Source organism: Callithrix jacchus, chromosome 2 (genome assembly GCF_049354715.1).
Source record: "Callithrix jacchus isolate 240 chromosome 2, calJac240_pri, whole genome shotgun sequence".
NCBI classification, from domain to species: Eukaryota; Metazoa; Chordata; class Mammalia; order Primates; family Cebidae; genus Callithrix; species Callithrix jacchus.
This window is the reverse complement of record NC_133503.1, coordinates 41,043,479-41,059,558: the sequence shown is the minus strand read 5'-3', so window position 1 is coordinate 41,059,558 and position 16,080 is coordinate 41,043,479. Positions and strand designations below refer to the sequence as shown.

At 46.5% G+C, this 16,080-nt stretch overlaps 2 protein-coding genes across 16 annotated transcripts in view; one reads left to right on the top strand and one right to left on the bottom strand.

Moving 5' to 3' along the window:
• Positions 1–16,080, bottom strand: part of ARHGAP26 (Rho GTPase activating protein 26) — a 914,282-nt gene that overhangs the window by 618,333 nt on the left and 279,869 nt on the right. The window lies entirely within an intron of this gene.
• The window catches only part of FGF1 (fibroblast growth factor 1), a 107,139-nt gene that overhangs the window by 78,575 nt on the left and 12,484 nt on the right, over positions 1–16,080 (top strand). For all 8 annotated transcript variants that reach the window (XM_017968523.4, XM_008986790.4, XM_008986770.4 and 5 more), the window contains exon 2: positions 4,015–4,217. In XM_017968523.4, coding sequence (XP_017824012.1) covers positions 4,049–4,217 — 169 coding nt within the window. In that variant the 5' untranslated portion in view covers positions 4,015–4,048. The remainder of the gene's footprint in view (positions 1–4,014; positions 4,218–16,080) is intronic.

Below are 16,080 nucleotides of genomic sequence, written 5' to 3'. Positions count from 1 at the left end.
AAATAAGGGCTTTTCATGCCCTGGGGTTTCCTTTAGCAACAAAAAGGGATTTCGTTTTTTGTGTGTTTCAGCTGAGTCATAAATCCCAGCCTGGAGTCAACATGGCACTGAAAGGCTTATTTTCAGGAGTCTACATGCCTCCTTCAGGTTTTCAGTTGTGTGGATCTGAACTGAAGGGTTTTGGGAGCCATCTGACATCAGTATAGGCACCCTCTTCATGGTCCCTGTCACTGAGAGGAGCAGGCAGAAAGCAGAGGTATGGCCTTGTATAACTGCAGGTACACTATGGTCAGGAGGGAGGGCCCCTGAGGACCTGCTGGGCTCTGCCTGAGGTCATTTAGCCAGTGAGAACTCCACAGTGATGAAGTCTGGGCTACATGGCTCATATGCACATGATCTAGAATCTAGGTGGATCTGGAAGAAAGGCCATTCTTTTCTTCTTTCTTTCTTTCTTTTGAGACAGAGTCTCGCTTTGTTGTCCAGGCTAGAGTGCAATGGCACAATCTTGGCTCACTGCAACTGCTGCTTCCCAGGTTCAAGTGATTCTCCTGGCTCAGCCTCCCAAGTAGCTGGAACTACAGGTGTGCACAATCATGTACAACTAATTTTTGCGTTTTTAGTAGAGACAGGTTTTTGCCATGTTGGCCAGGCTGGTCTTGAACTCTTGACCTCAGGTGATCCACCCACCTCAGCCTCCCAGAGTGCCGGGATTACAGGCATGAGCCTGTAAAGGCATGCCTGACCTGAAAAGCCATTCTTAATATGAAATCGCCCCACAATCAGAGGCAAATGGGGACCTCCACTGGAAGAAGTCGAGACAAGGAGAAACAAAATTCTGCCCACCTAAGATTGACAATACAAATGACTATTTGTGCAGTTCAGTGGAAACCACTAGTGTGTGATTATTGTCTCCTGTACCAAATGAAGTGCATAACTTAGGAAGTGCTTAGAAAAAAATAAGTGAAAGAAAAAATTCATTATCTCTTAGCTTTACTTTAAGAAAGAGGAATCTGGTGATGGTTGTATGCTAATGGAGAGGTGAGGGGTAAAGATACCCACATTGGGAAGAGCTAAATTGCTTTACATTAGAAGTGGATCCAAAAGGGAGTGGAGTGAGGAGTTAGAGTGAGGGGCTGGGTGCAGAGAGGGGTGAGTGGAGAGACAGAGGGAGAGAGCGTAAGAGAGCCAGAGTGGGCACAGAAGGACTTAGAGGCTTATGGATAAGAGAGAAAGGTTTGGAAGAGACAGTGAGGATGGGGAGAGATTGTGCCATGCAAGGCAAACTCTGCAATCCTCTCTGTGAAATTGACATAAATAAAATTATATGTGTGTGGGCCAGGCACGGTGGGTGACTCATGCCTGTAATCCCAGCCAGCACTTTGGGAGATTGAGGTGGGTGGATCACCTGGGGTCAGGAGTTTGAGACCAGCCTGGGTAACATGGTGAAACCCCATTTCTACTAAAAACACAAAAAATTAGCCAGGCATGGTGGCATGTGCCTGAGTAATCCTAGCTACTCAGGAGGCTTAGGCAGGAGACTTGCTTTAACCCGGGAGGTAGAGGTTGCAGTGAGCTGAGATCACGCCATTGCACTCGAGCTTGGGCAACATGAGCGAAACTCCGTGTCAAAAAAAAAAAAAAACTGTGTGTGTGTGTGTGTGTGTGTGTGTGTGTAATGCACATGTAATATATATTTATTTTCTGTCTATTGCTGTAGTATGTGAAAAGAATTGGTCAAAGTCTCACCATATGGGATGGAGGGGACATTTGGAATGATCTGACTTTAAATATAGTTTAGATGGCATATACAAAATTCTCTTTGGGGTTCTTGGAGGCACCTCCAAGAGTAGCTGAAAACAGGAACACTGGCTGACCCATGTGGCTGCAGAGTGGGAAAAATGTACCAGAAACATTAAAATGCTAGGAGTAGAGAAAACAAATGGAGCCTTCCAACATAAACCCTCATTCCAAAGTCATAAGGACAAATTATTGTAATTGGTGTCTTGGTTTATGATGGACCTGCTTCCTGTGAGAGCAGCTCCACAAGGCTGCTGCAGGCAATGATGATGGATGGTTAGTGCAGGGGGTGCAGGGTGGCTGTTGGTCTTCCACGATGCTCACGAAGCTGCTGGGGTGGGTTTCTCCTGGAGAAGGAGGAGATGTGTGGAGTCCTGTTTTGTGGTTGGCATGGGGGCAAAAGGAGAGGCTGACGGTGGAGCTAGCCAACCTTTGGGTCACAAATGAATAAGTACATGAATGACAAGTTTATGGTGACAGATGTACATGCCAGGCAATGGGTAAAAACCCCACTTCTCATAAAAAGACTAGTGTTAATAAAGTCACTAAACCTTTTCATGGTGATTAAGGGCATATTGGGGCTTTCTGTTCCCAGACCCCTTTTGAGGTTCGGCTCCACTGCTTACTAGCTGTTGCCCTTGGGCAGGCCACCGAACATCTTTAAGCTGTTTTATTTTATTAAAAATGAGGATAATAAGCCAGGCACGGTGGTTCATGCTTATAAACCCAGCACTTTGGGAGGCTGAGGTGGGCAGATCACAAGGTCAGGAGTTCGAGACCAGCCTGGCCAACATGGTGAAATTCCATCTCTACTAAAATACAAAAAAAAAAAAAAAATTAGCCAGGTGTGGTGGCACATGTCTGTAATCCCAGCTTCTTGGGAGGCTGAGGCAGGAAAATTGTTTGAACCTGGGAGGCGGAGGTTGTAGTGAGCCGAGGCCACACCACAGCACTCCAGCTTGGGCAACAGAGCAAGACTCTGTCTCAAAAAAAAAAAAAAATGAGGATAATATTAGTGTCCACTTAAAAGGATTATGGTGAGATTACTTGAGGTAACCTGTAGCCCAAAATACGTTAAATGATGAGGATGATTTTTATTCTATGACCACTTGATAATCAATATGTATTGATGATCACATTCACTACTCACTCTTACAAAGCGCAGCTCTCACGTCAGTTTCCTGCTCTCTTTTTGGCCTCTTTCTTTGCAGTTTTTAGAGTCACCAGGACTTCCTTCTAAATGGTGGGGCAAGTATATGCTTTAACCAATTTTAATGCTCACTGGTTTTGTTGTTTAATCCTTTGAGGTGTAAGTGATGCATTTTCACATTAGTAATATGAGCTTGTATGTAGTGGCTATATATCATGGTACAGGTATATTATATAAAATATGGTGATTTCTGTGTTCTATGTCACATTAGAAAATAACTAGGATAAAGGCAGGCTGTGTGCAAGGGACAGACTCACCTTCTCTGTACCACATGAAGCTATGTGGAAAGCTGTGGAATAAGCAGGAACCAGGCATAGCTGTCATCATCACCTGTCTCATAAAATCTCCTTTGACATGGTGATTGTCCTTTAAAAACTGCACTTATCCCACTCTGTGCTTTTTCCCCTGGTTCCAGTTCTGTTTCCCCCAGAAAATCCAGAAGGTTCCCTTTACATACTAACCCTTTGCTGTCCGTGTTGTGTCCCTGAAAGGCCTCCTGTGCCTTTGCGTGCAGGTGCCAAGTGTCCAGGCCATCTGTGCCGTCTGTGCTATCTGTACCTCGTCAAGGCAGCACGAGGGTGGAGGGCAGACCTGGGTCCTGGCCTCTCAGCTTCTGTGGGTTTCAGCCAGACTCTGCATGTTATTTTAGTGCAACTTTGGTGTTGGATTTGAGGATGTGTGTGGACCAGAAGGAGGGACCAAAACATGATTTTTTTTCCTCTTGGTCAAATGATTAAATTTGAAGTTCTAAAAAATGCACAGCTTGGTTCAAAGCTGTGTCCAATTGGGAAGAGAGACATGGCCTGGAAACCCCTCCCATGCTGGGGACCATCCTTCCTTAACCACCAGCCACCTCACAGCCCTGCTGACTGCGGGCATCACCTGGGCAGGCTGTGGTTACTCACTGCCCAGGATCCCTGTGCCCGGGAGCTGTCCTTCCTTTCTTCAAAGTGCATTTTGTGCCTTTGCTGGAAGAACCGACTACAGGTTTGCTCCATTTCTTACAGTCTTGGAAGCGCCACGAGCAGCAGCTGCTGAACCATGGCTGAAGGGGAAATCACCACCTTCACAGCCCTGACCGAGAAGTTTGATCTGCCTCCAGGGAATTACAAGAAGCCCAAACTCCTCTACTGTAGCAATGGGGGCCACTTCTTGAGGATCCTTCCGGATGGCACAGTGGATGGGACAAGGGACAGGAGCGACCAGCACAGTAAGCTCATCTCTATGGCACCCCTTTCCCTTTCTGGCATCTTCTGTAGTCAAGGTGGGAGGAAGGAGCATATTTAAGTAGAGATACTTGCTTCTCCAAGGTTCTATTCAGGCAAGACACATGCCGAAGTGGAGTCACATCAATGTGTAAAACGTCTCGGTTGGGAAAAGAGGGAGTTGTGGGGGCCACCACTTACCTAAACGTGTCCTATTTCAAGTTTCTTAAAGCACTCTCTGCTGACCCAACAGAATGGGCTGCCGTTGCTCAATTGCTGTATGTTTTCCCAGGTTTCTGTAACTAGTGAAAGATCTAGCCCCCAAGGCTGGTCCGGGGCCTGCGTGCTCCAAGATGGGATGAACCAGACGGGCATGGCGGTAAATCCTGCAGAGAGATGTGGGCTCCGTTTCAAGTCAGCTGACTCTCCTGGTTATGTTTCCACTGGGCTTGATTTGTGAAATCCTAGTTCACAATCGTAGTCTTACACATCGTAAATTATGCGGCTTTCCCTCCGCGTATCGCGCAGATGTGGCTGTGGTAACCAGCAGGGGTAAAGTCATTCTCCAGACCGTATAGAAACTGGAGAGTGGGAGCGACTCGCGCCAAACGCTGAATCTCTCTTGCAGGCCTTCCTGGCAGCCCGCTCTCAGAGGGTGTTGGTAAATGAAGGTAGACTCTGGAGAAAAGAATCTTGACTATCTGAGAATAAAAAACATCTTCCTTCTGTTTTGGTTCTTCTGGCGTTTGACATTAGGTTTCTGGGTCACATCATGATGTTATCTGAGATTCCCCGAGTCCCACTGTAGCATCAGCATATCAGATGTTACAGAGAAGCCGGAAGTCAGATGCAGTCCCTGCTTAGAGGGTCGGCAATCTTTTTTTTTGAGACAGAGTCTCACTCTGTCACCCAGGCTGGAGTACAGTGGCGTGATCTCAGCTCACTGCAACCTCCACCTCCTAGGTTCAAGCAATTCTCCTGCTTTAGCCTCCCAAGTAGCTGGGACTACAGGCAATATACTACCATGCCTGGTTAATTTTTGTATTTTTAGTAGAGATGGGGTTTCAGCATATTGGCCAGGCTGGTCTCAAACTCCTGACCTTGTGATCCGCCCGCCTCAGCCTTCCAAAGTGCTAGGATTACAGGCTTGAGCCACTGTGCCCAGCCAAGGGTCAGCAATCTTAAGAGTCAAATATGCCACAAATCAAGAGAAGGAAAATCAGGAGATACAGAAGAGGACAGGCAGGAAGTTTCTGTAGGACTGCCTGTAAAATGCAATGCAAAACTCTCACTTTGACATGATGGTTTATATATCAGGTGGTCTTTTTTTTTTTTTTGAGACGGAGTTTCGCTCTTGTTACCCAGGCTGGAGTGCAATGGCGCGATCTCGGCTCACGGCAACCTCCGCCTCCTGAGTTCAGGCAATTCTCCTGCCTCAGCCTCCTGAGTAGCTGGGATTACAGGCACGCACCATCGTGCCCAGCTAATTTTTTGTATCTTTAGTAGAGACGGGGTTTCACCATGTTGACCAGGATGGTCTCGATATCTTGACCTCGTGATCCACCCACCTCGGCCTCCCAAAGTGCTGGGATTACAGGCGTGAGCCACCGCGCCCGGCCATCAGGTGGTCTTAATTATTCATGGACCAGGCACCAGAAGTTGTAGGCTCTAAGCACAAATGATCGCTTAGCTGGTGCTCACACTCTACCCTCAGATGCAACCTCCGCCACCTGACTTAAGATGTCAAGTAGTGGGGATGGATGCTGGTGTTTACACACGAAGTGACAGTGTTCCTTTCTTCCCAGTCACTGCACAGAGCCTTGAGATGAAGAGCAGGAAGGCTGAGGCTGAGGCTGGGGCTTGCAGCTGCAGAATTAGCTCTTTTGGGCTTTGTTTTGATGGTTTATCTTCAAATGGGCTTGCTGAATGCCTTATACTCAGTGAAAAACAGGTATTGGAGTGAGGCACAAAAAGATCTGGTTTGTTCAAAGCTGACATAAGCAGTATTTACTGCAAATCAGTGGAGGTAGATGGTGGTCCATTGTGTCAGGCATGATATACAATTCATGTGATCTTCCACACACAATACAAGGGAACAAGCTTTAATTTCTCTGGGATTTAAGAGTTCCTAATACGGCTTACCAATTTTCTGAAAAAATAGGGAATGCTCTCTGGTCCTCAGAACCCCAGAGGAAAGACAAGCTTCATGATATGTTCCCTGAGGTTAAGCTAGCTCTTCTGGGAACCCTTGAATTCTGGGATAACGAGAGGCTCCAATACTGGAATTTCTGGTGCAATGGAAAATGGCTTCATTGCTGTCATTCCATCATTAGTACGACAGACTGCACTCTGGGTGCATAATGCTGGGACAATTCCTGGAGTCTGCAGTGGATCTGGCCACCTGACTTTAGATGTCAGGAACTTCTAGAAAGCAGCACAAGGTAGCCCTGGGCGTATATGTGAGGATGTCTGCATTCAAGGAAAGCTGGATTGTTTTCCAAGTAAACTTGGGCAACTTCAGCTTTCTGTCCTCACTTTTCTCACTTGTACAAAAAGAATACTAATACTCGTTGCCTCACAGTTTCTTGGGAGGATTAAATGAGATCATATAGTGAGAGTCGTTGGCACAGAGCCCGGCACAGAGGAACAGCACAGCACATGTTGCTTCATATTGCATTTATCATCATCCAGCTTCCCATACATTCAGCCCAGAATACGGTAACCCAGGGTCGAATCTGAGGACTTTCTAAGCTCCTTTTTTACAGTACCTCCACCCAGGAAAGCCAAAGGGTTAGAGACAGGCCTGGATTCAGAGTCTCTCTGCCAACACTCGGTGTTGTTGTGTGGGCCTATTATTTGCTTACTCCGGAACTAGGAACAAGGACCAAAAGGGCAGAGGTCAGAGTAAGTGGGCTGGGTGGCCAGAAGTCCATCCCTGTACCTGGCAATACCAGAACTGGATATTGTGCTGCAGAGTCAGCAGGCTCGAGTTCAAGCCTGCTCTGCCCCTTTCTACCTGGAGAAGCCCGGACAATGAATGTTCTTTCCATCATACATTCTTTCTGTTTGCATACTCTGCAAAAGAAGCTTGGAGCCCCCCAGCCCCGGGACTCTTCCCATCATCCTTTCCTGACTAGAAATTTAAGTGTTTCTAGTGTTCCCAGCTAATTTTCTAGAAAATCATTTAATCTCACTGAGACTCAGTTTCCTCACCTGGGAATCAGAATGGTAGCATTTTCCAGTGTGCCTCACAAGGGTGAAAATTCTATCTACTAAGATTCTGCAGGTGAGAGGAGTCCTGGGCACTCCCTGAATGTGGTTCTGTCGCCCTCTTCTGCCCAGTGGTGGTACTGCCAGAGCCCGTCTGAATTTCAAGAGTTATTTGGAACTGCCTCCGCTCGGCATGAGGCAGATGCTCCCTAGATAAATGTGGTCCGCACGTCCTGGCCAGGGGTGTTTTCGATTTTTTGATCATTGGTTTGAGCATGATTAGAGACTGAGGTGACAGGTGGAGTCACATGTTAAGACTTCCTTCAGAAAGGGCATTTCTAAAAGCCAATAGAAAAATTTAAATAAATCACACAAGATAGAACTGTAAGCCTTTGAGCTCTACAAGGCAGAAATAACTCCTTTCACAGCTTCCCTTTGTCCCCAAGTATTGATCTTTCCTGGGCACATATATCTTCTTCCTACTTCTAGGAGAATGAGTTTCCAAGTACCTAACCTTTTTTACAGTGGCATAATCCTAGGACAGATGCTTGTGTGGGGGCCATTCTCATAGAGACCTGAGTAAAGTGTCTACTGGTGGACTTGTGGCCTGCAGAGAAGGTGGTTTGGGTCTGTCCTGTTACCATTCCTCAGATCACTGCTGCAGACGATTAGCAGTCTGGACTGTGAACACTGGTTACGCTGCCACGCTATGAAGGCAAGGCAGAATCTGCCAGGGAGTGCTGCGTAGATTCCAGGGCTGATCGGCACAGTCTGTGAGAAGGTTCATATTCCGGGAGAGCTAAATGGTGTCACCATCAGAGGGGGAGGTCCTGGAAGAGCATCAGGTCCAGGGGAAGATGGCCACTTCCATTTTGGACACAAGCATTTCAGGAGTGTCTCATGTACCATGCAGTTCTCCTCGGAGTTGTAATTCTACATTTATTTGTGTGATTATTTAATGATGTTTCCCTGAGGAAAATTATTTAATGGACTCCCTGAGGACAAGGACTTTGTCTCTTATTGCTCAACACTACAAATATAATGTCTAGCACATTGCCTGACCCTTGGTAAAATACCCAGTAAACATTAATTTGATGAGTGACTGAATTGTTTGGTGGCCACTAAATTCAAATTCAACCATATATTCAACAGACATCTATCGAGCCCTGATATGTGCCGGCCATTACGCTGAACTCTCTCACTTCCAGCTCACCACAGCCTTGAGAGGTTACTAATTATCATCACTCTAAGAGCACTGCAGCTGACAGGCATGACCAACTCCTAACTGGGAGGGCTGGCAGCAACCACGTCTTCTGCTTCCAGGACTAAGGTTCCTTCCATACCCCACCAACCCTGACACCCCAACACCATGCCAGAGGTTCTGCCCCGCAGACTGATTCAGTGACACCCCAACACCGTGCCAGAGGTTCTGCCCTGCAGACTGATTCAGTGACACCCCAACACCGTGCCAGAGGTTCTGCCCCGCAAACTGATTCAGTGACACCCCAACACCGTGCCAGAGGTTCTGCCCCGCAAACTGATTCAGTGACACCCCAACACCATGCCAGCAGTTCTGCCCCGCAAACTGATTCAGTGACACCCCAACACTGTGCCAGAGGTTCTGCCCCACAGACTGATTCAGTGACACCCCAATACCGTAACAGCGGTTCTGCCCCGCAGACTGATTCAGTGACACCCCAACACCGTGCCAGCAGTTCTGCGCCAAGTGACACCCCAACACCGTGCCAGCGGTTCTGCCCTGCAAACTGATTCAGTGACACCCCAACACCATGCCAGCGGTTTTGCCCTGCAGACTGATTCAGTAAACATCGGTGCTGTGGGTCAGATGGAGGTAGGTCAGGTCCCAACACTGCTATTTACCACTTCTGTGTCACTTTGGGACAGTTACTTCTCCATGTGCCTTGGTTGCCTTGTTCTAAAAACAAGAATGGCAACAGTACCCACTCATAGGAATGTAGAGGTCTTAATATGATGTTTGTAAGAGTGTTCAGCACACTGCTAGGCACATAAGTGCTCAAAAAAATGAAACTAATAATCATCCTTCCAGGATTCCTGAGCCTTCCTCACCTAACCAGCTCATCTTTCAAGTCTGTTAGAATAAGTGAATGCTATGCTTGCTCACAGAACTGAGGGTGACCGTCCCAGCTTCTCTGGGACTATCTGGGTGAAGCCCCTGAGGCCTGACACAGAGGCATACCTTACCCAGGCACAGGGGCAGCAAGCCCCACCCCGTCTCACTCTTCTGGCAGGGAAAGTCTGCTCTGTGTTTGATTCTGCTCTTTCTGGGATGTTTCCTCTCTGGTGAAGGGAGACCATGACTTATCCCTCAATGGGATTAATAACTGGAACAATAATTAGAGAATAATTTGCTCACAAGCATGCCAGACCTGCAGCTGCCTGCCACGGCCCACAACGCTTCACCTCCCCAAGCATGCAAGAGGCTACGTGGGGAGCAGAATTACCGGCACCACTCACTGCACAAATGGAAATGTTCTTGAGCAAAGTGCATGCCAATCAAATATTTATAAGTCAAGCCACATCCTAAAGGCACTAGCAAGAGTTCACTGGTCAAAATAATCCTATTTTGTAGCCATTTCTAAAGGGCAGATTGCTCTTCAGTGAAATGCCTCCTGCCCTGTTGCTTTAGGGGCGTCCAGACTTCTGTTCTCTGGTTGGGATCATTCAGCACCTGGCGGTTAAGGCACTTCATTCCCAACCAGCATAGGTGCAAGGTCAAAACAGCTTTTCAAATCACCATGATGGGCAGAGCTGGACCCCACTGCCAGAAGTCAGAGAGAGGGGAAGCTCTCCAGGCAGGAACATATTCAGCGACAGGGTACTCTCACCTCAGTTACATGTGATGGAAAGGACCCTTGCCGTCCTCCCCACAACCCTCATCTGATTATATAGAGGATTTTTGTACATAAACTTTAAAATACACACACACACACACATATACAGACACACATACACACACAGATATATACATATATATGTGTGTATATATGTATATATATGTGTCTATATATATGTCATTCAGTCTCTGGACTGTGTCAAAATTTTCCAGCCATCTTTTTAAGACATTAAAGAAACAGATACCTTTTAAGAAAAGTTTTTAAAATATATATATTTATATGTGTGTATATATATATTTGTGTATATATATATATGTATGTGTATGTATATTTTTTTAACCACTGGAATTATTTTCCCCAAAATTCAATTTTTCCCCTTCTCTGTCTTTCTCTAATGTTTTACGAATCCCAGCTTGTGGCTACATTTTAATTATAAATGCCACTGACATAAAACAACCTCACCAAGTTCTGAATGAGGCTGACCTCACTTTGGGTAAACACAGCAAAGGACGGGAAGTCTCCAACCCAGAATAAACCAGGCACGTAATCTCTCTTGGCCTCTCGTTGGAGAGCAGAGGTGGAAAGCAGGCTGAGGCCACCGACAGACCTGCTACAGAAGCAGAGCCTCTCTCTCCAGGCATTTTCCTTGTCGAATGCACCAGTTGTGGTCTTAGCTTTACGTTTTCCTGGGACGGGCCAGGAAGACGGTAGGATAGCTTGGGGCTCAGAAACAGGGTGCAGGACCTCAAAGTTGACTTCTCTTGGCACTGGCAGGCTCATAACTCTTTTTCCTTCTTTCTGCCTTTGGAAAGTGAGGGATCACTATCCTTACCGTGAACAAAGGACTGCCAAGACCTAATGGAAGGCTTTGGGTAACAGAGGAGAAAACTAAAGCTACAAAGTTATGGCTCCTCAAACAACAGGTGTGAACACCCAGCTGGAAGCTAGCACAGCCATGCAAAAGCTCTGGGCTCCCCTTTATGTAGGTTCCCTGGGTATGCAGGGACTCGGGATGGGGTTTAGTGAGCACGGGACAAGGAAGAGTAAGACCCACAAAGGTGAGTTTGCACATTTCAGTTTCATTGATATGTAGCTCTGACAAACAGGCCGTTCCCAAACCAACACTTCCTAACTCACTCTTAGTAAAGCAGCATTCTACCGGGGCACGTACAGTCAAATCCACCAAGCAAACGCTTCCAACCCGCTTCCTGCACATTTTTACAAATGCTTTATCTAAGTTTGAATTTCTCCAAGAAATGTTTATCACTGGCGTACCTTTTTAAAAGTTGCTTTCCATTTCTTCAGCTAAATTGATTGTTAATGTCCCCATTCCAGAAGGGGATAAATGAAGTACCCTACAGACCATGGACTTGTCTTGCTTTTCAAAAAGTGCTTGCCCTTCATTCTTGGGATGCTTGAGAGACACTGAACTTCCTGTTCATAGACAGCAAGTCCTAGATCCTGGTACGCGATAAAGAAGAGAGGCTTGCTCCTCCTCCTTTGCTCTGTGCTCTAACCTGGTGGAGGGTACTGACAAAGGGAGTGGACAGAGAAGTTAGAGCTTTAGAGGTACCTCAACCCCATCCTGCCTCCCCAGTTCTCCTGGGTCCCTATCTGCCCCCAGGAAGACCCACTTTCTTGGGTACCTATGCTCAGGTCTAGATGCAACATGGACTCAAGCCTAAGCTGGGTCATAAAACATCTCAGGGGCCAAAAGCAGGAGTCTTGTCCAGCTCTGAGTGTCCCATTGACTAAGAACGGGGCTTTAACACATCAGCTGGCATCCTGAAAGGTATGAAGGAGAGTCAGGGCGATCACGGCAAATCCCCGATGAAAATTTTGTAAAATACACAAAACAATGTGCGTAGCTCATGTATATGTAGTAAAAAAATAAAACTATGCACTAGATATGTTAGACTAAACACCAGCAAACCCCAGAAATCCCATAACCCAGAGTCTCCAGTGGCACCAGCTGGCTGTTCTTACCTCAGAATTGTTTATAAAGAAATAGAGTTAGGATGAAGGAAACATTTCCTCAATTCCTCCCCATCTTAGCTCCTCTTTTCCTTCCCAAAGCAGCTACTGGTATGAATTTGGTCAGTGTCTTGTGCACAGTTTTATATTTTACTACGGATATATTCATGAGCTGCACATGTTGTATTGTGTGGGTTTTTGTGTTTTGTTCTGAGACGGGGTCTCACTCTGTTGCCCAGGCTGGAGTGCAGTGGCGCGATCTCGGCTCACTGAAACCTCCACCTCCCAGATTCAAGTGATTCTCCTGCCTCAGCCTTCCGAGTAGCTAGGAGTACAGGTGCTTTCCAACATGCCCGGCTAATTTTTGTATTTTTAGTAGAGACGGGGTTTCACCGTGTTAGCCAGGATGGTCTCAATCTCCTGACCTCATGATCCACCTATCTCAGCCTCCCAAAGTGCTGGGATTACAGGCGTGAGTCACCGTCTCCAGTCTGTATTTTTTTTAACAAAATTTTAATCAAGGATTTACTATATTCTCCCACTGTAATTTTGTTTCTTTCTTCTTTCACTGTATGTTTTATTCTGCCTTTCTTTGAAAGAGGATTAAAAAAAAAAACCTATACACACAGAGAAAGACAAAGAATGTTGCAGTTTTTGGACTTCTGTTTGCTTTTAGCTCAAAAACAAGGGGAGATTTGTGACTGTTGATGCATCAATCACTTCTAGGCTTATCTGTCTGTATCTCTAATCACATGGAAGCCGGAGTACAGGGACCATGCCTGGCATTGAACGCAAGTCCCAGAACCTTGTATGTGAATGTCTGTTGACTGAATGGCTCTCTGTCCCCGATCCTGAGCTGTCACCAGAGGAAGGAGCTGCTGCTGTGTGGCCAGCCCCTCCCTCTCTTCCCAAGGCCCCCCTTTCTCAAGATCTTTCCTTCCTTGCCCATCCTGAGCAGCAGCTGTAAGAGGATGTAGGTCTGGAAAACTGGAATGAAGTCACACGAGAGAGTTGGACACCTAGCCAGCTACACGAGCTGCTCACGCTGGGTGTTGCTCCTTCCTGCCAGCCCTGCTTGCAGAAGGATATATGTTTAGGAAACTGAGCCAGAAAGAAATCTAGTGAAAATGAGCTATGAAACTTGGACATCCTGGAGAAATAATATTTACAGAGGAAACTCTTGAGACGAACTCTCACCGGTGCAACAACCCTGGTGTCGGGACTCATGGCTGAGGGCTGAATTCATGTGCTAAGCAGGCCTCTGGCTCTTGTTCACCTCTGTGAGGCCTCTTCATGGCCATGATGGAACTCCACAGATGGCAAAGCCAACCCTATTCAGCCCCATGGCCAGACAAGTAGGTGCTCTCGGAGGCAGCAAAACAGAAAGGAATAGGAAGTGAAAAGCTTTTTAAAAATCTTCTTTGATTGGCTGGGCAAGGTGGCTCACGCCTGTAATCCCAGCACTTTGGGAGGCTGAGGTGGGTGGATCACCTGAGGTCAGGAGTTCAAAACCAGCCTGGCCAACATGGTGAAACCCTGGGTCTACTAAAAATATCTAAAAAACTACCTGGGCGTGATGGTGTATCCCTGTAATCCCAGTCACTCTGGAGGCTGAGGCAGGAGAATCACTTCAACCTGAGAGGCAGAGGTTGCAATGAGTGGAGATCGTGCCACTGTACTCCAGCCTGGGCAACAGAGTGAGACTCCATCTCAAAAACAAAAACAAAAAAACTTCTTTGGTTACCTAAAAAGACCTTCCCTTTGGGGTTTCTGTAGCACCTATAATGTGTTTGACTAAATACATAAATGGGTGGTAGGTTGAAAAGAGTCCCAGGCAACTAAACTCATTCCACTCCATGGCTACAAATGGGACGCTGGATGATCACCCGCCATCTTGTCCATGTCTGATCTTGAACACAAGAGGGTCCGAGCAGGAGAGTCTGGCTGGATTTGGATCAATGCATCCCATAACTGGAGCCCAAGAGGTGGTGTGAAAGAGAGAAAAACGTAGGATACTTTGAGTACTCAACCTGGGCTCTCGAAATGATTTTTCCCCTTCTTAGAAGTATAACCTTGCATAAAACATGCCTCACAAAACTCCAGCTTTTCACCTAAAGGACAGAGCAAGCACCAGCTTCCTCCAGGGAATGCTTCAAGGAGCAGAAAAGGTCACAAAAGCACAGAGGAAATGGTCATAGAGTACTGGCCACTTTCCATGCATTAGCCCTTACAACAACTATTATTATAGATAAGGAAACAGAGGCAAGTCATTTGCCTAATGATCACACAGCTGATAGGTGGTCAAGCAGAATTTTGAGTTCATGCAGTTGTGTTCTGGAGCTCACACTCTTTAATTTTATACTGGTTGTATCAAAATAGAAACTAGCATGATACCTGGCACATTGTAGGTGATCAGTAAAAGGTGAGCCCCTTCCTCTGGTCTCTCTGAAACATAGAAGATTATGCTGGGAAATTGACAGAAAAGTCTATGGGAAGGTTCTCTGAAAACCATAAAGTCTAATAACCATTTTTTACAAACAGCTTTTTTGAGGTATAACACTCCTGCCATACACTTCAGCGTTTAAGTCATACAACGCAGTGGTTTTCTTACAACTTCAGAGTTGTGCAACCAACACCACAATCCATTTTGGAATATTTTCAAGAAGCCCCATGCCTCTAACCATAATTCCCCCATCTCCACCCACCCCGGCCCTGGCTACCATGAATCTACTTGCTGTCTTTAAGGGTCTGCTTATTCTGGACATTTAAATGAAATCATAAAATACACGGTCCTTTATGATGCTTTCTTCTCACTCAGCACTCTTTCCAGACTCATCCACGTTGTGGCACGCCTCAGAATGCTGTTCCTTTATATTGCCAAAGAATATTCTATTTGGCATTCAGTGATCTACTTGCTTCGTAGACTGTTAGACCAAGAAATAACTTTATGGAGACTGAGCCCAAATACCCTTCATTTTACTGAAAAAGAGATTGTGTTGATGAGACTACACAGCCTAGCCAGGGTCACTAGCTCAGAGCCCAGCCTCGAGTCTTAAACCTCTCCACATGGTCCCATCTTACTGTACCCCTCAGAGCATCACTGGAAACATAACTCAAAGTGCAAGCCTTACTGATGATGGGCCAGCAGAATCATCTCTGCTGGCATGAGTCCAACACCATTCAGTCACCAAAAAATATGGACTGTCCCCTGTGTGCAAGGCACTGTAGGAGGTGCTGAGGACCCAAGAGGGAACAGGACAAGATCTCTGCCCTTCCTCTTAGAGTGTACACTCTCCTGGGGAAGCAGAAATAGATCAGTAGCTCCATAGATAATAAAATCATTGCATGTTGTACTAAGTGCCATGAAAGAAACAAACAAGGGCCAGAGGAGGAGGAGGATGTGGAAGAGGGTGGCATTGCAGGGAGAATGGGGTGAAGATAAAAGGACCCAGCGCACAGAGTGTCACAGGTTACTGGAGAAGGCCTGTTTTAGGACATTTAGGCTGAGGCCTGGAGAAGAACCTTGTCAATATCTGGAGGAAGAAGGTGCCAGACAGAGGGCATAGCATGTGTAAAGATGCTGGGAAGACAGGGAAAGAGCTTGTTGTGTCGAAGTGGTTTTTGTTTTTGAGATGGAGTTTCGCTCTTGTTGCCAGGCAGGAGTGCAATGGTGCCATCTCGGCTCACCGCAACCTCCGTCTCCTGTGTTCAAGCAATTCTCCTGCCTCAGCCTCCCGAGTAGCTGGAATTACAGGCGTGCACCACCAGGCCTGACTAATTTTGTATTTTTAGTAGAGATGAGTTTTCT